This window comes from Cricetulus griseus, chromosome 3 (genome assembly GCF_003668045.3).
Source record: "Cricetulus griseus strain 17A/GY chromosome 3, alternate assembly CriGri-PICRH-1.0, whole genome shotgun sequence".
Taxonomy (NCBI): domain Eukaryota; kingdom Metazoa; phylum Chordata; class Mammalia; order Rodentia; family Cricetidae; genus Cricetulus; species Cricetulus griseus.
Window position 1 is genome coordinate 15,689,050 of NC_048596.1, and position 24,250 is coordinate 15,713,299.

A 24,250-nucleotide genomic window follows, 5' to 3' on the forward strand; every position below is an offset into this window, starting at 1 on the left:
TTGGGTAGATTTGGGGTGCCCTCCCAGAAGTCTGTAGTGTGATAGGCCTTTCCTTATTCTCCTGCTTCTGCTGTTGTCTCCTTACCTTTCATACTATTTCAAAGGGCCAGTTACAGTGACCTAGAACTTCTGTTTTGTCAGGGAAAAAAGTGTTTCCAGTTGGCTCATTATATAATAAGGCTACAGAGGTAGTGTGTTAGTTAATCTTTCTATTGCTGCAATAAAACTCCATAACCAAGGCATCTTATAGAAGGAAGGGTTTGATTGCTGCACAGTCCCAGAAGATAAGAGTCCTTCATGGCAGCAAGCAGCAGCCTGGCAACTGGAGCCAAAGCTGAGGGCTCACATTTTAAACCTCAAGCTCGAAGCAGTACAGCCTGCAAATGGTGCCAGTTATTTAACTCTCAGAGCCCACCCCCAGGGCCATGCTCTCTAACAAGGCCATACCTCTTAAGCCTCCAAGAAAGGACCGATAACTAGGGACCAAGTGTTCGAATGCCAGAGGCTTTGGGGACATTTTATTTCATGCCACCACGAGTAGACATAGGCTAATCATTCCTGGAACTTTGCTCTTTCCCAGCCAGCTTCTCTAGCCTGTGGCTCTCCAGATGTGGGTTGCTTTTACTAGTACAACTATCCCTGGTCCTTCAGTAATGTGATGCTTCATAATTACAGATAATTATTGCTTTAAAATATTTTTGACTAGCTGGGCGTTGGTGGCGCATGCCTTTAATCCTAACACTCGGGAGGCAGAGGCAGGGGGATCTCTGTGAGTTCGAGGCCAGCCTGGTCTACAGAGTGAGTGCCAGGACAGGCTCCAAAGCTACACAGAGAAACCCTGTCTCAAACATATACATACATACATACATACATACATACATACATACATACATACATACATACAAGAAAAGTCCATTTTTTTTCCCTCAAAGGAACTTTTCTAGGGCATGTTGATATTTAATAATGATTTAGCTGTTAAAAATACTGGCTTCTTGGGCTGGAGAGATGGCTCAGAGGTTAAGAGCACCGACTGCTCTTCCAGAGGTCCTGAGTTCAATTCCCAGCAACCACATGGTGGCTTACAACCATCCGTTATGAGATCTGGTGCCCTCTTCTGGTGTGCAGATATACATGGAAGCAGAATGTTGTATACATAATAAATGAATAAAATCTTAAAAAAAAATACTGGCTTCTACTTATCAATAGGCATAATTTAAGACCCTAATTTCATCCCTTTCCTTTCTTACAGATAGAATAACTTTAAAAAGTTCCTGCCTGCCTGCCTTCTATCTTTTCTTCTAAGACAGAGTGTCACTATGTAGCCCTGTCTGGCCTGGAACTCAATGTAGACCAGGCTAGCCCTTAAATTTACAGAGATTCACCTCCCTCTGCTTTCTGAATTATAGGATTAAAGGTATATACCACCATGTGGGGGAGAAGGAATGGGGGTGAGGGGAGGGAGAGGGAGAGGGGACTTACATGTGAAACAAGCCTGTTCCCTAACTTAAATTAATAATAATAATAAAAAAAGATATATACCACCATGCTGGAATCCCATAATTTAGTTTCTGAATTTAACCCCTACTATATGTTGTGAAGGTATGCCTTTCACTGGAGGAATATTTAAGGAAATGTTTATTACAGTGAAAGATCCTGTCTTAGTTTGGGTTTCTATTGCTGTAATGAAACACTATGACCAAAAAAGCAAGTTGGGGAGGAAAGGGTTTATTTGGCTTATGCTGCCACATCATAGTTTATCATTGAAGGACATCAGGACAGAAACTCAAAGAAGGCAGGAACCTGGAGGCAGGAGCTGATGCAGAGGCCATGGAGGGGAGCTGCTTACTCTTGCTCCCCATGGCTTGTTCAGCCTGCTTTCTTACAGAACCCAGGACAACCAGCCCAGAAATGGCACCATTCACAATGGGCTGGTGGTCCTGGGTTCTGTAACATTCATCACTAATTAAGAAAATGCCCTACAGCTCGATGTTATGGAGGCATTTTCTTAATTGAGGTTCCCTCCTCTCAGATGACTTTTAGATTGTGTCAAGTTGACATAAAACTATCCAGCACAGATTCTTAAATAGCATCCAGATATGTGGCACGGATTGTAATGGAGACTCGGAACCAATGACATTTTACTGGCTTTCTTTAATTGGATTGTTTAATTTATTTTAAAGATTTGTCTTTTTATTTTGTGTATATTAGTATTTTGCTTGCATGTATGCATATGCACCATGTGGGTGCCTTGTGTCCGCAAGGGTTAGAAAGTGTCAGATCCTTTGGAGCTGGAGTTGCAGGTCATTGTAAGCTATCACATGGGTAAAGGAACTGAACCCAGGTGCTTGGGAAGAGCAACCAGTGATCTTAACTTCTGAGCCGTCTCTCCGTCCCTGCTTATTTATTTTTAATACAGGGTTTCACATAGTCTGTCCTGGCCTCCAATTTTCAATATAGCTGAGGATTACTTTGAACTTCTTTTTTTGTTTGTTTGTGAGACAGGGGTTCTCTGTGTAACAGCCCTAGCTCTCCTGGAACTCTCTCTGTAGACCAGACTGGCCTCAAACTCACAGAGACCTGCCTGCCTCTGTCTCCTGTGCACCACCACCTCCCAGCTTGAACTACTTTCTTTTTTTAAACTTAGTTTGTTATGTTATAATTGTCTCTCTGTGTATATGATGTGTTTAGCTTAGCGCACGTGTGGAGGTCAGAGGACAACTTTCAGGAGTTGGTTCTTTCTTTCCACATTTATCTCAGTTCATCAGGCTTGCTTGGCAAGTATCTTTACCCACAAAGCCATTCTCTCCTCAACATTAAACTTTTAATCCTTTTACTTCCAAAGTGTTGGGAAGTGTACACCACCATGCTCAATTTCTATACGAGACAAGCTCTCTACCAGCGAGGTGCATCCTGACCTGCATTATACTGCTTGGAAGCTGAACTGTGTTGCTGGTTCATAGCAGACTTGAGCCCATGCAAACCTTCAAATCTGCTTCTAGTGACTTTCCTTCACCAGCTCTTCCATCCACTACTTGTTAAATTGGTAGTAGCATTTTGTTAGTTAAGTGGTATTTATTTTTAATTCTACTACTACTGCTTATTATAAAAAGCTTAGAAGAAAAGTACAAAGAACAGAGTAAAAATAACACAGAACTTAAAATCTTACCCTTCGCGATAGCTGTTGTTGTGAGTCTCCTTCTCAGTGTCACAGCTCATTTTTTCCTTTTGTATCTAACCTGTATTCAACACTTCTCCCTGCTTAATGCTTTTGTTGTTTTCAACCCATCATTCTTCCTTATCAGGGTATGTTTCAGCTTCTGATTATGTCATGCTGTGTATTGGGATCTTCTGCAGCTTTGTATCGTCAGCACATTTGGTAAATGTGTCTTCAAAAATCTCTGTCCAGATGCTTTGATCTATTCCTGACTCTGCTCCTGCTTTGGTGGATGGTTTGGGACTAATCTCTCTCCATTCTGGGCTCTGGCTTGCTACTGTTATATAAAATGGCCTCGAAGCCTGAAAACATTCCCGAAGAGTCAACTGCATAGCTCTTTATGAAGAACGAATTTGGGGAGAAGAATTATAGGCAGAGAGTCATCAGCCAGGGCCAGACTGTAGAAACAGTGTCCTTGCATGAAAACATCAGGCTGACAACCTTCATGGAGTCCTTCAGACCTTCCTCTGGTCTCAAGCTCTCTCAAACCACAGCAGGATTCACCAGCTAAGAATTAAAATGCCAAAGGTTGCAGCAGGCATTAGTTCTTACTTTGAGAAGGGAGGATTCAGGCGCAGAGAGGGCAGTGGGAAGACAGCTCAGGAATGGAGATGGCAGAGATCTTTATGGAGGAGGATGACTTCACTGTTCCCACTGAAGTCTTCAGAGTTGGGGGTCCTATTACTTGTTAGTCATCCCATGAGGTGTGCTTGCATTTCACCTGGGATTGTAACAAGGGTGTGTTAGCCTGCAACTGAATCTGATAGAGTGGTTTAATAAGTAGGCAATTAATGGCATGGTAAGAATTTTTAGCTCTGGTAGATTAATTGTTAAATGAATTGTGTCTACATGTTACTGTCATTTTAACTACCAGCCTAATTATAAATACAGTACTACATTGTAAAAGATAATAATAAACAGAATTATGCACTCAGTAATGAGACTTCAAGAATTTCTGAGGAAAAGATTTTCTTCTTACACTGTCTCTTGCTGTTCTTTTTATGTAGGTTTTGATTAATTTTACCTCAATTGTACATTTCTCCCTGGAGCTCAGATATTTCGTATGCTCTAGAAAAGTGAGCTCCTGTAGTAACAAGTTTAATGAGATTTTTTGTTGTAATTGGTTTCTTCATCATTTCTTTTAAAACCAGTAATATGAACAGGATGTCAAGCTCAAGATATGCTGATGCTTTTCCATGACCCTCATACCAAAAGAACATTCATCTCTCACTTAGGCGTGATGGGAAGTCTCAATCTTAAGCAAACTCCTGAGACAATTAGTCCTCACTCTTGGCTCCTTGCATGCAGTCATCTTGGTAGTGCACCTGAGAACACAGTAGGAATGAATGCTTGTGTCCATGGTGTTTCGTTGTGCTGTCGAAGCATCCAAGATTTCTGAGGGATTTTTTTTTTTTTTCTAGACAAGGTTTCTCTGTGTAGCTTTGGAGCCTTTCCCTGGAGCTTGCTCTGTAGACCAGGCTGTCCTCAAACTCACAGAGATCCACCTGTCTCTGCCTCTCCCGAGTACTGAGAATAAAGGCGTGTGCCATCACTGCTCATTGATTAACGTCATCTTGAAGTCCCTCACAACTTGGCCCCAGGAGTTTGTCTCTTTGGTGACACTGGATCCTGTCAGGTTGTCAATGCCACCAGTATTAGTCATCATAGTGGGACTTACAAATAGGGATGGATTAAAGTTTGTACTTTTATCACATTTAGTTTGTACTTCTTTCTTTCTTCATACAGGGTTGGCCTTGGACACCTGATCATCCTGCCCCTACCTTCTAAGTGCTGGAATTGTAGGACTATAACACCATACTTGGCAATTTGATAGGTTTTTGGTTTCTAGATTTGTTTATTTTATGTATATGTGTATTTGCCTTCGTGTATGTCTATGTACTATGTGCATGCCTGGTACTTGTGGAGGCCTGAAGAGGGAGTCAAATTATCTAGGACTGTAGTTACAGATGGTTGTGAACCTATTATGTGAGTTCTGGGAATTGAACCAGGGTCCTCTAGAAGAGCAGCCAGTGCTCTTAATGACTAAGTCATCTCTATAGCCCCCTGGCTCTCCCCTCCCTTCCCCTCTTTTCCCCTCCCTCCCCTCCCTCCCCCCTCCTCCCTCCTCCTCCCTCCCTCCCTCCCTCTCTCTCTCTCTTTCTTTCTTTCTTTCTTTCTTTCTTTCTCTCGATAGTCTCACCATGTAGCCCAGGCTGGGCTGAAACTCCAGCAGTCCTCCTGTCTCAGCTTTCCAAATGCTGAGATTACAGCCATGAATCACTATGAGTGGCTGAACTATTTTCTTAAAAAGAAAATATGTATTTGTTTAGTTATAAAGAGGGCCTGGAAAGATTAGTCATACACCACCATGCCCAGCCTCCATCTTTAGTAGTCTAGGAAAGGTCGATACTGGTATGTTAGCTTTTTCGGGTAAGCCGGAGAGGGATGTGGTTCTTGGGAAAACTATTTTTAGGTTTCATCCTTTTCTGGAATGTCCTTAGCCAACTTGTCAGCTCGTCTGTTGAGAGTACATATTCAGCCTCAGCTTGTCTTTTAAAACAAGCCTGTCCATATTCCAGAGTAGCTATTTTTCTGTTGTCTTTTTTAGAAGTCTGTTGAAGGCAGGTGGCATCTATGCCTGTGTTTGGTAATTATTTGTTGAGTGTAGATCAGCAAACAGAGTTTCTGTTTCTTATAACTAGAGATTCCGGCTCCTACCTGGGCCTGACGTGGGGTGGGCAGGGAGTTACCAGTGATGAAGGGAAGCAGCCGGACAGGTCAGAGACAACAGCTCAGAGAAAGTCTGAACAGAAAGGCCAGTGTCTCTACAACCAAGAAATATACTGAAAGGCCAGGCGGAGGAGAATCCAGATCAAGCCAGTGGTTCAAGCAAAAGACACCAGCACGAAGAGGAAGGTGTAAGAGTTAAAATCAGAGCACAGTGGCCTGGGACAAATAGGATATTGGTGAAAACTTTTCTCAAGTAGAATTGTGAAAAGCACAACAGTTTAAGAAACCACAGGATCCAGCATTGGAGGTGGAACATGCCAATAGACAACCCTGCAGTTACAACCCACCAAGACCTGAGGCTCCACTAGTGGCCTCCATCTGTAAGGCTGTACTAAAAAGAGAAGTTGGTAGACTAGGAAAGGGGTGGGGGTGAGAATGTTAAGTAAAAAGCTTAGAAATGCCATAAGCTTCCTTGGCAAACCAAGGGCAGGTTGTGTAGTCTCATGTATTCTACAGAAGGAGCAGGAGGAACTGTGACAATATCTCTTATATATTCTTAGTCTATGCTTATTGCTGTGTCTTAGAGTATTAAACTCATTTTAAAGGTCAGCCTGTTGGTGGTGCACACCTTTAGTCCCAGCACTCTAGAGGCAGAGGCAGGAGGATCTCTAAATTGAAGGTCAACCTGATTTATTACATAGTGTAGACCCTGTCTCAAAAAAAAAAAAAGGTCAGACTGTTGAGAAACTGGTAAGGCTGTTTGAATTTATAGACTTATAGAAATGGGTTATTGTTTAAAACAGGATGGGAAGAAAGAGAGATTTCTCTGAGTTAAATTTCTCCACATTCACCTGTCCCCTCCCCAAGCCCTTTTGCTTACTCTGAAGGAGGAAGTTCACTTGTCTTCTACTGAAGGGCCTTCCCTTTGGGGTCTTGGTAATATTTGTGCCCCATAATGTTTACTGTTAATACTAAGTATTTTCTCTTTGATTTATTTAGTAACTGTGGATTTTATTGACCTGATCTAAACTTAGAAATCATGAAGTTAAGAACTCCATGCCCATTGTCGTAGACCTCTGTCCCTGATTCTCTGGCATTTTGGGCACCATAGAACTTTGACTTCATTTGAAAAACTAAGGTTTTGTTTTGTTTTGTTTTGTTTTGTTTTAATTAGAAACTGGTTTTCTGCTAAGGCTGACAATTCATTGTCTCCTAGACACTTTGGAGTTGGGATAACAAATTAGGGTTTGGGATACATTAGAGATGATAAATGTGACTTCCTTAAAGGGAAATCCATTTGTTTTGCTCAGTGTTTCTGTGATTAATTACTTGCCAGATTAAATTGCACCATAAAAATGCATAGTGTTTTATTCGATTGCTCTTCATAGTGATTAATTGGGCCATAGTGTAGCTTTGTATGTTAATTATGCTGACTTTTTCCCTTTCCTCTAGTTTAATTAATATAGCATTTCTTTAGGAGACTTTTAAAGAACTGGTTACTGTCTGTTTTAGGGGCAGCAAAGCCTATGATTACTTTTAAGCTGGTGTTAGGGAATAGCACTTTGAATTTTCTGAATATATTCCAGGTTACCCTTAGTTTATATTCATGACTATGAAAAGTACACTAACTGCCAGTGAGTTGGGAAAACTTGCCTTGGCTTTTCTGTAGTTATCAAACTAAGTGGACATGGCGGCTCACACCTGTGATCTGAGCTCTCGAGAGGACCAAGAAGATCAAAAGTTCAAAATCACCCTTGGATACATAACAGGTTTAAGGCCAGTACAGGCGTGTGAGACAAACCAGGAGAAGCTGTTGAAAAATGAGCTGTGAAGTGTATGTAAAGCCGAGGGTGTGTGGTTAGGAGAGAAGGTTATTCCTAGAATGCTGCAAGGTACTGATGAGGCAGCCAGGCGTGTTCAGCATTTTTATTAATGATCTGGGACTGAAGCAAGCAAAGTGTTCATGGAATCTGAAAGTGATACAGATGAAGAGATGTTTCCTACACCCAGAATGGCAGAGCATTGATATGAATAGATCAAGAAGGGAAGCTTCACAGAAAATGGCCTCACTATTTCCTAAAAAACAAAACAGACTAAAAAAACCTCTGCTATGTAGTTGGGACCACCGGCTTCCGGATAATGACACAGAGACTTATTATTAATTATCAAAGTTCAGTGATAGCTTAGGCAACTCAATCTTATAACTTAAATTAACCCATATCTCTTAATCTATGTTCTTTTTTTTTTTTTTTTTTTTTTTTTTTTTTTTTTTTTTTTCTTTTTGAGACAGGGTTTTTCTGTGTAACAGTCCTAGCTGTCCTGGAACTCACTTTGTATACCAGACTGGCCTTGAACCCACTGAGATCTGCCTACTTCTGCTTCACAAGTGCTGGGATTATAGGCATGTGCCACACTGCCTAGCTTTTTGACGGCTCAGTTACTTTTACTTTGTAATGCCCATGCTGCTTGCTCTGCATTCCTGGCATCTCCTCCCTTCTTCCCATCATCCTCTGAACCTGGAAGTCCTGCCTAGCTATTGGCCATTCAGCTTTTTATTACACTAATCAGATTGACACATCTTCACAGTGTACAAAAAGACTATTTCACAATATTTCCCCCTTTTTGTATAAATGAAAGGAAAGGTTTTTAACTCTAACACAGTAAAACTATATATAATAAGAAAATTTTCAGCCGGGCAGTGGTGGTGCATGCCTTTAATCCCAGCACTTGGGAGGCAGAGGCAGGCGGATCTCTGTGAGTTCGAGACCAGCCTGGTCTCCAGAGTGAGTGCCAGGATAGGCTCCAAAGCTATACAGAGAAACCCTGTTTCAAAAAAAAAAAAAAGAAAGAAAAAGAAAATTTTCAGGTAAGAATTACATTCACAGTATCTAGTCCATTTGTTTTTGGCAAATTTGGAGAAACTATTACATATCTTATCTTGATGTGTTTGAGGTTTTATACCTAATTTACTTTCTGTCAAGACTAAGGAAGCTGTAACTAGAACTATCTAGTCTTCAGTTTCATCAGAGACCCCAAAAAGATACATTACTATCTGAGTAGACAGGAAGTGTAGAGTAAGCAGCTTCCAAAACTAAGAGAAATGACACAAACAGCTGCCTGGACAGTCACCCAAGCTTCCTCTGTAACACTGGGGTATCCATCCTACAGGCCTACAATATCTGACAGATTTTTTCTGTGAATCATTAAGTTTTTGAAGAACTGTCCTACCCTGTTGTAGCAAAGTTCAGCTTTTCTTTTTTGTGTCCTGCTTGTCCAGTTGGGACAGCATATTGTCAGCAGTCGAGACGAGGGAGTTTCTTGCCCAAATGGCTGGCTTTTGCCACACAGAAACCAAACCTCCACATAGCACTGCTTTGATTCCCATCATCCTTTTATGATGTAGATTGGTGCTGCCAGGAGCAGATACGTCTTCACTGTTATGAAAAGCCCTATGTTTTTAAAGCCTTAGAATGCCATATTCTATAGTTCTCTTTAGTGTTTGAAGACCATCTGTCTATTTAAAATATGTCTCTGATTGAACTTGAAAATATACCTAACGTGACTACAAGTTTGATTGTTATAGGTAACTGACTACTAACCTGTATTTTTTAAATTATCCTAAATAGTTTATAATAATAGCTTTCAAGGACTAGAACTACCTACTTCCCAAGGGTTAGGTTACAGGTGTGAGATACCATGTCCAGCCTGGGAGGTTGGACTTCTGACAGTCACGTCCACATTTTGTGTATGATAATCTTTTGAAAATAATTTGAGTGATAGGAGTTAGAATTGGAGTGCTTAGATTTTCTGCCCCTTTCTTACAGAGTTTAAGGTTTTGTATATTTTTGAGTGGGAGCAGAAATGGGTGTATAGGATTCCTTTGGATTTTCTTAGGTCTCAGCATTCCATAAATCAGTATGAGGGTTGTTTTGAGAAGGGGGCTCACTTAAAGAGCTGTTGTATCCTGCTGATAGCCACCAGACATAGATGAGAGGGCCACTTTTCTAGTTCATGGTTTGGATCCAATTATTTAGGGACTATATGTTTAGGCCTTGTTTCTGAGACAGGCTCTTGGTGTGTAGCCCTGGCTGGCCTAGAACTGGTTATACATATCAGGCTGACCTCAAGCTTGTAGATATGCTCCTGCCTCTACCTCCTGAATGCTGGGATGTGTCACCATGCCAAGTTTACTTTCTGTTTCAAAGCTTCATTTATTAAGACCAAACGCCATGGCATATACGTACTTGAAATCCCAGCATGTGGAAGGTAGAATCAGGCAGAGCAGGAGTTCATGGCTAGCCTTAGCTATGCAGCAAGTTGGAGTCCACCCTAAGCTATATGAGGCCTACCTCAAAGGATATGAAAAAGCTTTGTTGATCAGTATCTTGGACTCCCCCATTCTTGTTTATTATATAATCTATATTAATGCCAATAGATGAAGATGAAAGTTTCTGTTTTGCCTGGTCCTGCAGCCATTTAGTCCCAAATAAATACACAGAGGCTTGTATTAATTATAAACTGTTTGGCTGATGGCCCGGGGTTCTTATTTGGTTAGCTCTCTCTTAATTATTAACCCATTTCTAGTAAACTATGTATTGCCATGAGTCTGTCTTACCCATAATGCTGCTTTAGCGGCTACATGGCATCTCCCTAGTAACTCACTCTCTGTATCCTCTTCCCAGAATTCTCATCCAGTAGCCCTGCCTATACTTCCTGCCTGGCTACTTACTGGCTAATGAGTATTTATTCATCAGCCAGTAAGAGAAACATATATTCACAGCATGCAGAAGGACCTTCTCCCTCAAATAGATGTTTCTGTCTCAGAACTAACCTTACTGAGAACTGTCACTATATATACGTGGTCAATGTAACAGAAAGTTTTGTTACATTGTAGACTTGAAGGCAGATTTACACTATATCAGGTACTTACTGTAAAAAAAAAAAAAATGCAACTTAAGGGATTTGGGTGATGGCAGGAGAGGTGTGGGGGTTGGAGTGGAAAGAGGCTGGTGGCATTTTATCTACAGCAGGAAGCACAGAGTTTTGCATGACAATGCTCAGCTTGCTTTTTCCTGACCAAGGCAACTTGTGAAAGGAAACATTTAATTGGGGTCTTGCTTACAGTTTCAGACAGTTCATTATTATCAAGGTGGAACACACAGCAGCAGACAGTCAAGGAAGATTCTAGAGCAGTAGCTGAGAGCTTATACCGTGATACACAAACAGATAGAGCAAGCTAACTGGGGAAGCATGGGCTTTTGAGATCTCAAAGTCCACCCCCCAGTGACACCCCCTCCTCCAAAAAGGCCAAACCTCCTAATTCTTCCCAAACAGTTCCACCAACTGGGAACCAAACATTCAAATATATGAACCTATGGGGGGCCATTCTAATTCAGACCATCACAACAGCCCATGGAATGGTGTTACCCATGGTTAGGATAGTTCTTCAACTAAAATTGACCCAGTCTAGAAACTCCCTCACAGACACGCCCAGAGATTTATCTCCTGGGGATTCTACATCCTCTCGAGTTAACAACCAATATTAAGTTAAGTATCAGTCATATGTTTGGCTATTCTAAGTGGATTATAGGTGACAGTAAAACACCAAGAGATAAAGCTTATGTCAATAATGTGTCAGATCTAAACCCAGTATATGTCCCTTTTGTCCCAGTCAGGAATTAAAAGTGTAGTTTCCTGGCTATTTATAGAAATGTAACAATATTCCATGTATCTGGGAAACAAAGCTCATCTTGGCTAGGTCTTACTTGCCATTATGTATTTATTATGTATTTATTATGTATTTATTGTGTATTTACATCTGTCCTTAGCTTCTGATCCACATGGACAGTAGACTCATGACAAGATAGTGTAGGCATGCCATTGCAGTGAAGAATGAAGGGATAGATGAAGCCAGCCAGGCTTCAGTCCTGTGGTAACTAACATAGAATATGACCTGTATTTCTCATTTTACCTCTGTTGAAAAGCTCTAGGAAATAGCGCTTTATCTACTCCATACCACTTGTCATTTGCTTCTAAGGTTCCTGAAGTGATCCCTTCCTTCTGTGCTGTCAGAGCCACTTTAGAAAGAAGACCACTTTATCCAGGCATTGGTGGCACACACCTTTAATCCCAGCACTCTGGAGGCAGAGGCAGGCGGATCTCTGTGAGTTCGAGGCCAGCCTGGTCTCCAGAGCAGGTGCCAGGACATCTCCAAAGCTACACAGAGAAACCCTGTCTTGAAAAAAAAAAAAAAAAACACTTTAAGCATCACTAAACCAAACAAGACTGACTGCTCAAGATATTTGCCCACCAGAGTCCTGTTGTCTTTGACTTTGGGTAAGGTAGTGTGTTTTCCTCTGTCTGTTCTGTCAAACAACAACATACTCCTAGTGCAATAATTCCTTTTTCCCTTTTCTGTCTTGGGTCTCCTTCCAGAGATGTGTGTATTATGGAAATATCTTATTACTCCCAACTGTATTCCTGGTTTTTAAGATTATACTTATTTAGTGCTTGTGAAGGGGGCTGCACGTGCCAGAGAGCACAAATGTAAATTCTTTCCTTCTAGAATGTAAGTTCTGGGAATTGAACTCAAGATATCAAGTTTGATGGCAGTTGCCTTTACCCACTGAGCTACCTCTCCAGCCCTGTATCCCTGGTTTTTAATCAAGCATTTCCAAGGTCAGTTATGGCTAAAGAACAGGCCTGTCATTGGTAGAATAATAGGTTTTTACCTATTCCTATATACAGGCGTGTTTATCAGTATTCTGTTGCTGTGAAGAGACACCGTGACCACAGCACACACCACACACACACACACACACACACACACACACACTCTTCGTTTTTTGTTTTTTGTTTTTTTGTTTTTTTTTCCCCCTAGCTTGGTTTCTCTGTGAAGTCTTAGCTGTCTTGGAACTCATTCTGTAGACCAGGCTGGCCTCGAACTCAGAGATCCACCTGCCTTTGCCTTCTAGGTGCTGGGATTAGAGGTCTGTGTCACCACCTCATGGCTAACCATGGTAACTCTTATAAAGGAAAACATTTAATTGGGGCTGGCTTACAGATTTAAAGTTTTAGTCCATTATCATTGTGGCAGGAAACATGGCGACACACAGGCAGACAAGGTGCTGGAGAGGAAGCTGAGAGTTCTATGTTCATATCTGCACATAGCAGGAAGAGAGAAGTGCTGGGCCTGGCTTGAGATTTGAAGCTCAAAAGCTCATTCCCAGTGACACACTTCCTCCAACAAGGCCACACCTCCTAATAGTGCCACTCCTTAGTGACCAAGCATTCAAATCTGTGAGCCTAGAGGAGCCATTCTCATTCAAACCACCACAACACAGACATGACACTACAGGACACTATGTGAACTGTTGTCCCAGTTTTGGGTTTCTGTTCACATTTTGATAATAAAAGTTGAAAGACAATGAAGTAGTTACCATAGCTGGGTATACTGAGTCACATCTGAAGACCCAGCTACTCAGGAGGATGAGGCAGGAGGATTGCTTGAGCCTAGGAATCAGAGCCTGTCTTTGCTACATAGTGAGACCTGTAATGTAAGAGTTTATCTTGAATGTTGTATTAGTTATTTTTCTGTTGTAATAAAACATTGGTTTTTGTGGAAGAAAGTTTATTTTGGCTTAAGAGTTAGAGTCCATAGTGGCAGGGTGGCACCAGCTGGTGGCAGGGGAGTGGTGGGAGCAGGAAGCAACATGTGAGGCACAAACACAAAGCAGAGAGAGAACTCCGAGGAGAGGAGGTGCGCTAGGTTAAAAGACAGCGGCTCATGGCTCACAGGGAAGGGCATTATTAGAAGGTATGGCCTTACTGGAGTAGGTATGGCTTCCTTGGAAGAAGTGTGTCGCTGGGGGTGGCCTTTTAGGTCTCATAAGCTCAAGCCAGGCCTAGTGTGGCTCACAGTCTCTTCCTGCTGCCTGGGGATCCAGATGTAGAGCCCTCAGCTCCTCTCCAGCACCATGTCTCCCTGTGTGCTCCCACTCTTCCCGCCATAATGATGGTGGACTAAACCTCTGAACTGTAAGCCAGCCCCAATTAAATGTTTTCTTTATAAGAAGTAACTTGGTCATGGTGTCCCTTCATAGTGATAAAACCCTAAGATAGGAGGCTACTATTCTCAAACCCCTTCCCACTGTCAAACTTCCTCCAGCAAGGCTGCACTGCCTAAAGCCCCAAACAGCACCACTAGAGTCCTGTGGCCTTTGACTTTGATTATGATAGTCCATTTTCTTGGTCTGCCCTGTCAAGCAAGAACATTCTCCTAGAGACCAAATATTCCAAGACCATGGGGACATTTGTCATTCAAATGACCACAAATGCCAACTTCTCAAGATTTAGTATCGCCTAGGAGACATGTATCTGAGCACACCTGTGAGAGCTTTTCCAGAGAGATTTAACTGAAGAAGACCCTCACTGAATGTTAGTGGCAGCATTCTAGAGACGGAGTCGGAGAAAAGGAGTGGAGTGCCCATTCTGCTTCTCGACGGCCAGGGCCATGTGACTGGCTGCCCGAAACTCGCTCCCATAACTTTGCTCTGCGTGGGCTATTCACCTCATGCACCTTGAGCCAAATAAACCCTCTTTCTTTACATTGATTTTTGTCAGCTATTTCATGACAGTGAATGCAAACAGTAACTAATACAGACCCACTGCAAACAAAACAAAAAACAATCAGGACCACAGTTCAGAAAACAATTACTTTGGGGAAAAAAAGGAACTTCCTATAGCTCTAGAAAGCAAGTGTTCAAACTCTTTAAAAAGAGCAGAAATAGAGGCCAGGTGGTGGTGGCACAGGCCTTTAATCCCAGCACTCGGGAGGCAGAGGCAGGTGAATCTCTGTGAGCTCGAGACCAGCCTGGTCTACAAGAGCTAGTTCCAGGACAGCCTCCAAAGCCACAGAGAAACCCTGTCTCTTGAAACAAACAAACAAACAAAGAAGTATCTGTAAGCCGGCTACACTCAGAGGAAACAGCCTTGTGTCCTTTGTCAGATAGGATGTCACATCTCCCCCTCCTCACTGCCCTTGGTAGATATATGAAGCACAGCTAGATTGCTTGAAGGGCGAGGGCATAAACCTGTCTTCTTTCTTCCCTTCCTGTTCTTTCTGGAGCAGAAAGTGTTAGTCTAGACAAGTAGAAAGTGACGTACAGAAATAGTTCAAAGAGAGAGAGAGTACGTGGTATGGGGTGTGCAGCTGGTTCCCTCCTCCCTGGAGTGGAGAGAGGAATGTTAACTAGTAGAGAGCTGCCCCTTTAAGTATTTTATTTATTTATTATTTATATAGCATTCTGCTTCCATGTATGTCTGCACACCAGAAGAGGGCACCAGATCTCATAACGGATGGTTGTGAGCCACCATGTGGTTGCTGGGAATTGAACTCAGGACCTCTGGAAGAGCAGTCGGTGCTCTTAACCTCTGACCCATCTCTCCAGCCCCATATGCTACCTATCTTGACTCACAGTGCTTGAGATGCGACCTTACAAAGAATAGGCATGACCTCACAGTGTGAGGGTCTTTTCTTTCTCTGTGTTGTCTCTATTAACGGTGTTGTCATCTGTTCAGTGCCTAAACTAGAATTCTCAAAAGTGATGAGATTTTTCTTTCTCTGCCGTCCCAAATCAGTATATTCTTTGAGTTTCTCTCCATTCTTTTTCTGTCGTGTGTGTGTGTGTGTGTGTGTGTGTGTGTGTGCACGCACAAGCATGCACATGAGTGTGCAGGGCCTTGTAACCTTCCACATAGAGCAAAAGTTTTCAAGCTATTCTTGTTTTCAGACTATGTCCCATTGTAGTAGCCACCATTCAGTCTATTCAGTTACAAGGGCCAGAGAAATCTAGGTCTTGCCACTCACTGCTGTTGTGGACATAGATGTTGGTCCCATCCATTTGAGGAACTCAGTATGTTCTTTTTCTGCGTGGGCTTTAAGTCTTCCTTCATTCCCTGTGACTAATAAGGACAGGATAATGTCTGGGTTTTTCAGAGGTCATTATGATCGTAACTTACCTTCTTACCATCAGTGTCATTCTTCTGTCTATCTGAAAATCTAGCCAATTAGACTCAGGCAGAGAATCTCACAAAGTACCTCTGTGTGCATGCTTTCACCCAGAATGTCTTGCCAGTCTTCTTTTTACTAAACAAAATTCTGTTTCAAAATTTAGCTTAGCTGTAGCACAAATTCTAATTGGTTTTAATAATAAAAACTGGGAGTCAGATATTGGGGTAAATGCTGAAAGATAAGAGAAGTAAAGGAGCAAGCCACTAGAGAGACATTTTTCTTTTACCAAATCCTCAGACCAAAGGGGCGATCCTGTCTCCAAGAATCCTCAGACTGAGTGCCTTGAGCTCCTGTCTGCTCCCACCTCAGAGTCCTCTCTCCCCCAGCCATCTCACTCCAGTCTCCACCTCCCTAGTGCTTGGATTAAAGGTGTGTGCCGCCACTGCCTGGCTTCTGTGGCTAACTAGTGGCTAGTTCCACACTCTGATCTTCAGGCAAGCTTTATTGTTAAAGCACACAAACAAAATATCACCCCCCTAACCATCACTATTCTGTTTTGGAGGGGTAGGGTTGAGACAGGGTTTTTCTGTGTAATAGCCCTGGCTGTCCTGGAACTCACTCTGTGGACCAGGCTGGCCTCGAACTCACAGAGATCCACCTGCCTCTGCCTCCTGGTGCTGCCACCACTGCCTGGCGCTTTCACTATTCTTAGGAACTCCCTGGATTATTTGTGGCAAAACGGTTCACTCCTACATTGCCATAGACTTTTTACATTTTTCACTTACAACATTTGTCACATTGATGTGGCTGTTCATATGTGTGTAGGCCATAGGTGGCCAGCTCCTAAGGACAGGGACCCTGATTTTTGTTATTGTTTGTTTACTTCAGTAACCCCTGTCCCTTGAATAGAACAGCTGGAATGAATAGTTTCATGTTCCTGGACCTTTAAATTCCCAAGACTCTGGTTTGAATGAGAATGGTTCCCATAGGCTTATATATTTGAATACTTGGTCTCCAGTCAGTAGAACTATTTGAAAGAATTAGGAGGTGTGGCCTGGTTAGAGGAGGTGTGTCACTAGGGTGGGCTTTGAGGTTTCAAAAGACTCATAGTATTGCTAGTTAGTTCTGTCTTGTGGTGTATCCCAAGATGTGAGCTCTCAGTTACCGAGGACAGTCTGGTCTATGATAGCCAAAGCTACACACACACACACACACACACACGCACGCACGCACGCACGCACGCACGCACGCACGCACGCACGCACGCACGCACGCACGCACGCACGCACGCACACAGTCTGCTTAGGTCCTAATAGACAGTAAGAAATGTAGTGTAGAAAATCCCTGTATTAAATTAACCGAGTATAGCCAAGATGTGGTATGTGATTTGGAATTGTCACCAGAGTTTCCTTTCTTGGTGATAAATTGAAATGTTTATCCCAATACAGTAGAAATTACAGCCTTTTAATTCCCTCCAGAATAACAAGAGGACAGCCAGAAGGTTTTAATTTTCCAAATGGGGGCTTTGAGACAACTAAAGCCACTTTGAAGTAAATTATTGATGGCATTGTTTATTGTTTTTCATCCTTTTTTAAGTAACAACTCAAGGCAATTAACACTGTTTTTAGTCTTTGCAAATTTACTGAATTATAAGCAAATAAGGGTGCCTTAAAAAAACCTTCATTGCCTAAATGCTAGGTTTTGGTATATAAATACTAGAGGCCCTGCAGGAGTAGTCAGTCGTTCTGTGCTGTTTCATGGACCTTTGGCTTAGGTGTTGAGATGTCTTACAGCGAAGAGCAGTGAGTGTTTGCTGAGACTCTTCTCAGAGTTCATGGTTTTTTTTCTTTTTTTCTTTTTTTTCTTTTTTTTCTTTTTTTTCTTTTTTTTCTTTTTTTCCGAGACAGGGTTTCTCTGTGGCTTTGGAGGCTGTCCTGGAACTAGCTCTTGTAGACCAGGCTGGTCTCGAACTCACAGAGATCCTCCTGCCTCTGCCTCCCGAGGGCTGGGATTAAAGGCGTGCGCCACCAACGCCCGGCCATGGTTTTCTTTTGTCATTCACTGAGGACTTTCCCAGGCAAACATTGCTTTAAGTTTTTTTTTTTTTTTTAAAGAATTTATTTATTATGTATACAACATTCTGCTTCCATATATATCTGCACTACAGAAGAGGACACCAGGTCTCATTGTAGATGGTTGTGAGCCACCATGTGGTTGCCCGGAATTGAACTCAGGACCTTTGGGAGAGCAGCCAGTGCTCTTAACCTCTGAGCCATCTCTCCAGCCCCGTTTTTTTTTTTTTTTTTTTTTTTTTTATTAAATTTATTGGGTGGGGGCAGACACATGGAAGTCAGAGGGCAGCTTCTGCCATGTGGGTTCTGGGAATCAACTCAGGTCATCAGGCCTGGGGCTGATGGACCTCATCTGCTATGCTAATGCAGCAAAATCAACTTTAAGGAAGGAAAGGGTTATCACTCTCAATTCCAGGTTCTAGTCCACCGTTCCATGGAGTCAAGACAGGAAGTCAAAGCAGCTAGCTAGTCATGTCAGCAGTCAAGAGCAAAGAGAGACCTGGATGGGTGCACTTGGGAGGCAGAGATAGGTGGATGATCCCTATAAGTTTGAGGCCAGCCTGGTCTGCAGAGTGAGTTTCCAACCAGCCAGGGCTGCATAGTCCCTGCCCCTCCCCAGCCCTCCACACACCCCCAGCCCTCCACACACCCCCACCCCGAGACAACAACAACCAGAGAGTAGATGTATGCATGCTTACTTGTGTTCCGCCCTCTCTCTGCATAGTCTGTCCCTGAGAATTTTTCCAAATGATTCTGGACTGTGGCAAGCTGACAATCAGAAGTAACCATCAGGACCACTAAAATGACTCAGTGGGTAAAAGGTCTTGCCACCAAGTGTGCCGACCTGGATTCCTAGAACCCACATGGCAGAAGCTGCCCTCTGACAGGTCCTTGATCCCCAGGACCTACATGGTGGAAGGAGAGAATGGATTCCTTCAAGTTATCCTTTGACCATCACATACACACCCTAATACATACACAATAAACAAAGGTATAAAAAACTCAAAACTAATAACCGACTAAAACTAAGCACCGGCTGAGTCATCCTGCTGCCTCCCAAACATACACTCTTAACAAACCCACAGGGAACCAAAGAAACTTAAAACATATAGCTGGGTATGGTGGCTCAGGCCTTTAAACACGGCAATTGTGAGTCTGAGTTCAAGGCCAGCCTGGTCTATAGAGTAAGCTCCAGGACAGCTAGGTCTACACAGAGAAACCCTGTCTCAGAAAACCAAAAGCAAAACAAAAACAAACAAACAAACAAACAAAAATTTTATTTTATTTAATTAAATAATTAAAATTTAAAATTTTATTTTAAATTATGTGTATGTGTTGGGCTGGAGAGATGACTCAGCCTTTAAAGGCTAGGCTCACAACCAAAAATATAAATTATGTGTGTATGAGTGGACGATGTGCATATGCCTGCCCAAGCAAAAAGGAGCTGGAGTTACACATACTTACCCAACATGGGGTCTGGAATTTGAACTCGGGCCTCTGCAAGAGCATTATGCACTTTTAATCACTGAGCCATCTCTCTAGCCCTACAGCTGTTTCTTTGATACATGTGTGTGGTATGCACACATGAGTACAGGCGCCTGTGGAGGCCAGATGTGTTTCTTCTGGAGCTACAGTTATAGGCGTGTCTCCAATAGTATCTAAGTTAGCACTGATCAAACAGAACCCCAATAGCCAGAGGTCTCATGGCGGGACAAAGGGTAAAGTGAGACCTTAGGTAAGGAAGTACACACTTTCTCTTTAGTTTGGCGGGCAATTTTGACTGTTTATTGCATTATGAATCTAATCTACTAGCAAGCCTGCTGTTGTGTAACTAGTAAAAGGTGGATATTGGTTTCCATCCCTGTAACAAAGTGTTCTTCTGTGCCTGATTAAAACAGTTGTGTTTTAGACTACTCAGACTCCATCCTTCCATATGCCATCCCTAAAGAGGGGACAAGTGCTCCTCCTCTCTGCGTCTATGGAACCCTCGTGGATTCTTTGTCTTTGTCCTACCACATCCCTACCACAGAAACAGTGTCTGTGCTCTGTCTCCCGGGAGTCTGCATGCTCCTGGGTATCTGGGCTCGTCCTTCCTTCCATGGTACCTCGTCCATGGTACCTGAACATGGCAGGTATTCACGGACCTGTCACAACAGTCTGAATGCACAAGAGGCTCTGACGGTGCCACCAGCCCTTTGCTTCAGACACCATAGGACTTCTGAGGACAGACTGTCCCTTGACTGTAGGAGAAAGCTGTCACTGCAGTGAAGAAGAAAATGCAAAAGTTACTTATTCCAAGTTCTCAAATCACTACTTATTTCTCCTTTTGTAGCCTCACCTTTTCAAGAGGTGGGAAGCCCACGCTCCATGGAATATTGGAAAGAAAACAGTTAATAGCCTGTTCGTGAGCATAAAACAATTACATCAGCCTCCTGTGGAGACAGTCTGCCAGAGCCAGCGCCTCCCCCTCCACCTCGCTTCAGTTTCTTACTCTGGAATTCCAAAGATGCTCCCCTGAAGGCCTTCAGCTTGCACTATGATGATGAATGTTTAGAGCTGGCTCTCACCCTTGCTTTACTAGCCATTACTGAAAGTGCTGTCAAAGAACAGGGCCCCAGATTTATCCCCCTCCTAAGACGTCTCCTGGGCAGGGGGCACTGCTTGATCTAAGTCACCCAGCTTCCCTGCTTTTCCCATTGCCCTGCGCTGAAGGGAACTGCAGGTCCTGCTGCAGACAAAGAGCTGTGGGGACAGTGTGGCTGCAAACCACTCTTCCCAGCTCTTTGTGTGCTCTTGTGGAGGGCCTAGTGAGAGAGAAGCTGGTGTGCATGCATGAGTGGTCAGCTCTCCAGCATTGGTTTCATGCCGGCACCCAGTCTGGGACATTTCTTCAGTGAGCTAGTCGTCTGTTGCCCAACGGTCTTTAAGGTTCCTCTATAATGAGGTAGAGGTTTATTGGTTTCTAGACTCCAGCCTTACCTACCTGTCTATTCTTACTTTCTCCTTGGAGTAATATATATGGTCTTTGATGATTTTTTTTTTAAATGAGTCTGATGTTTGCATTTGTCTCTGCAGCTACTTTTATACTGTTCCCCTTTTGAGGGTCCCTGGTGTAGAGTCTCTAACAATAATCTGTCATTTAGTCCTTTTACAGAACAAAATAGAACTTAAGGTGTTCAGGTGCCATTTGAAAGTCTTGGGATAAATAACCATTTCCTCTAGCAAACAGTTGTTTTATTAAATAATGATACTGATTAGGCTATTGAAAATTTGAGTCTTTGAATTCCATCCATTAGTAAATGCTGATGCCTCCTTAGTATTGGAAAAGGTCGTCGGTACCTTCTCTTTTTCTAAGAAGGTAGTTTGCAAAGGCTAGTTTGAACTTTTTTCTCTTTTGATACAGTTGTACTTAAAGGCAGAGTGTTTGTTCTCCACTTAGTTCTTAGTCTGGTGGAGCAGCCATTCCTCACTAGCAGCACTGCCGTCAGCCCTGCTTTCTCTCACCATCTTGACCTGCAAGGCTCTTCTAGCCTACTCACAGAAGAGACATTGGGCTTCTTATTGGAAACCACTGTGTCAGAATACTAAAGGGAACATAAGTCACTGCCAAAGCCGGTGAACAGCCCTCTTCAGAGCTGGCAGGAAGGACAAAGTGCTGTCACCGTGAGCAGAGAGCATCCAGGGCAGAGCAGGACCGCATCTCGGTGGTTAGCACCTGCAGGCGCAGAGCTGACAGTGCGCTGTAATAAGATCCATCTCTGCTCACTTAACTGATGTGGGCTTTATGGTAAGTGTTCACTTGCTTAATTACTTTGGCAGTCTCGATGATTGCCTTTCCTGAGGAGTTCTAAAAGGTTCCCCTGGGATAGAAAATAAACCTCTTTCCATGTCTTTTAATTTCATTCTTTCTTGGAGTCCTTGAAAGCCAGTATGTGATCCATACATATGATCTGCCATCCTGTTTCTTCTGTGCATGAACATTGGGACCTCCCCTATAGGACATGAACTGGATGGCCGGCATCAGAGCTCTAGACAGCCTTCTTCCTATCTTCACACGAGATGCTTAGTCCTCCTCTTCTGCCACTGAGGATACGTTTAGCTCTTCTGATTAGTGTGGGCTCCAGATGCCTCTTTTTTTCATATGGGTACAGTACGGACCCACAGAACATTCTCTCCATCCTCAGCTTGTAAACTGCTAAAAATTTGCCTCCATTTTTGAAGTGATAAGAAGCCTAAATGAAGCTGGGTGGTGGTCGAGCATGCCTTTAATCCCAGCAGCACTCAGGAGGCAGAGGCAGGCAGATCTCTGTGAGTTCAAGGCCAGCCTGTTCTACAGAGCTAGTTCCAGGACAGCCAGATCTGGTACACAGAGAAAACCAGTCTAAATAAACCTACATGAGTTGCTTATTTTTTCTGCCTCCTTCCCTCTTCATGTTTAAAAATTGTCTTATGATAATTGATTAGTTGGTCTAATGAGAATAAGATGTAATTAAAGTATTTTAGGCTTTTATCTCATGTCATTTTTGGAACATGTTCAAGTCATATTCAAAAGATTAGAATGTTTGCCATTAATTAAAATTAGGTTACTTTTTTGGGATTTTAAGGTGATTGCCACTCTTTAGAATTTCTCCTAGGTATCCCTGGAGATCTTTGTTTTCTCAGGAAAAGCAGAAGCATTTACTATATAATTTCAAATGGCCTATTTTGTTCCTTTACACTTAGGAGGTGTTTCTGAGAGTAAAGCAAGATCTTGCTTCCAGAGATAGGAAATGAGCCAGGCTTCAAAGGTTTCCTTTTCTAGCCCCAGGAGCATTTCTAGTCAGTAATTCCTGACTTGCCAATAAAGACAGAGAAAGGGAACCTGGGGTCTGGAGAGATGACTCAGCAGTTAAGAGCACCTAATGCTTTTTCCAAGGACCGGGTTTGATTGCCAGCACCCACACGGCAGCTACTGTCTGCAGCTGTAGTTCCAGGGGATCCACACCTTCACATAGACATGAGGGCAAAACACCAATGCACAGAAAATGAAAATAAAATTTTAAAAGTAGTAATTAAAAAAAAAAAGAAAAGTCCAGCAGTGGTGGTGCACGCCTTTAATCCGAGCACTCAGGAGGCAGAGGCAAGAGGATCTCTGAGTTCCAGGCCAGCCTGCTCTGCAGAAAGAGTTCCAGGACATCCAGAGCTACTCACTAAAACCCTGCCTCGAAAACAACAAAAAGAAAAAGAAAGGGAACCTGATATACAGACTATTTAATGGGACCTGGGCAGGTGGGTTCATCGTGTGAGCATTTTATCTCTAGGAAGATTTTTATTTTGGTCACTTATTGAGGGCGTCCAAGAGGAATGCATCACTGATGTCCTTTATAGAAAGGCGTGCTTCTTTCAGCTCCTTTGGTTAATTATTCTTTAAATTCATTGTGATTGTAGAAACTGGAAAAAAAATGTTAGGCTAGTCACTAAAGCAGGAAGAAATGTCATTCCTCTCACATGGAAATGCAAGAGATGTTTTAGCTGAGTATAAAGCCTGCACTGTCTTACTTGGCTGAAATCTGTGATTTGGGGACACAAGAACTGGACCTCAGCTTGTTTTCTGGCAGACGCAGGGAATGAATGAGAATAAATGAACCCGTTTTTCAAGGAAAGTAGCTATAACCTATTGCCTAATTCCCAGCAGGTGATGAGGTGGAAACCTAGATCAGATGCAGCCATGCATCAAGGTAGAAAGCCCAAACTCCCCAAAGCACACACTGCGTTAGCGGGGGAGGCCGCTACCCGGAGGCCATGTGCCTGCACATTTCATACTGCTAATCCTCCACTGCCTCCAGTTTACTGGGTGGTGAACCTTCGTTCACGTAGTGCATAGCTGCATGAAAATGGAGGCGGGACGTAAATAATTTCCCCAGTGTGACACATGTGTTTTTCAAGAAGAACGCTGGCTCAGGTCATTCCCCCACGTCGCTAGGAGGCAGGCAGCGGCACTCATTTCAGTGCACTCCCATCAGCCAGCAAATTTATCACATAAACTAGTCAGATTCTTTAATAGTTTCTTAGGCCACATGACAAACTTGGATCAATAAGTAAAGCAAGCGAGCAATTTGATGTCCTAGCCAGTGGCTTATTCTCCCTGTCAGCTGTCAAAATGCCTACCCACCTATTTTGCATATACTAATTACACATAATTAGGAACTGTTAATTACACATAATTGGGAACTTCCGTCATGA

The 24,250-nt window shown here is 42.8% G+C and overlaps 1 protein-coding gene across 3 annotated transcripts in view; it reads left to right on the forward strand.

Moving 5' to 3' along the window:
• The window catches only part of Armh3 (armadillo like helical domain containing 3), a 182,852-nt gene that overhangs the window by 124,300 nt on the left and 34,302 nt on the right, over nucleotides 1–24,250 (forward strand). Inside the window, exon 24 of one of the 3 annotated variants that reach the window (XM_027407158.2) lies at nucleotides 20,361–21,297. The exons of the other annotated variants lie outside the window; for them this stretch is intronic. Coding sequence (XP_027262959.1) covers nucleotides 20,361–20,436 — 76 coding nt within the window. The 3' untranslated portion in view covers nucleotides 20,437–21,297. Of the gene's footprint in view, nucleotides 1–20,360; nucleotides 21,298–24,250 lie in introns of those variants that run through there. 3 annotated transcript variants of the gene reach the window in all.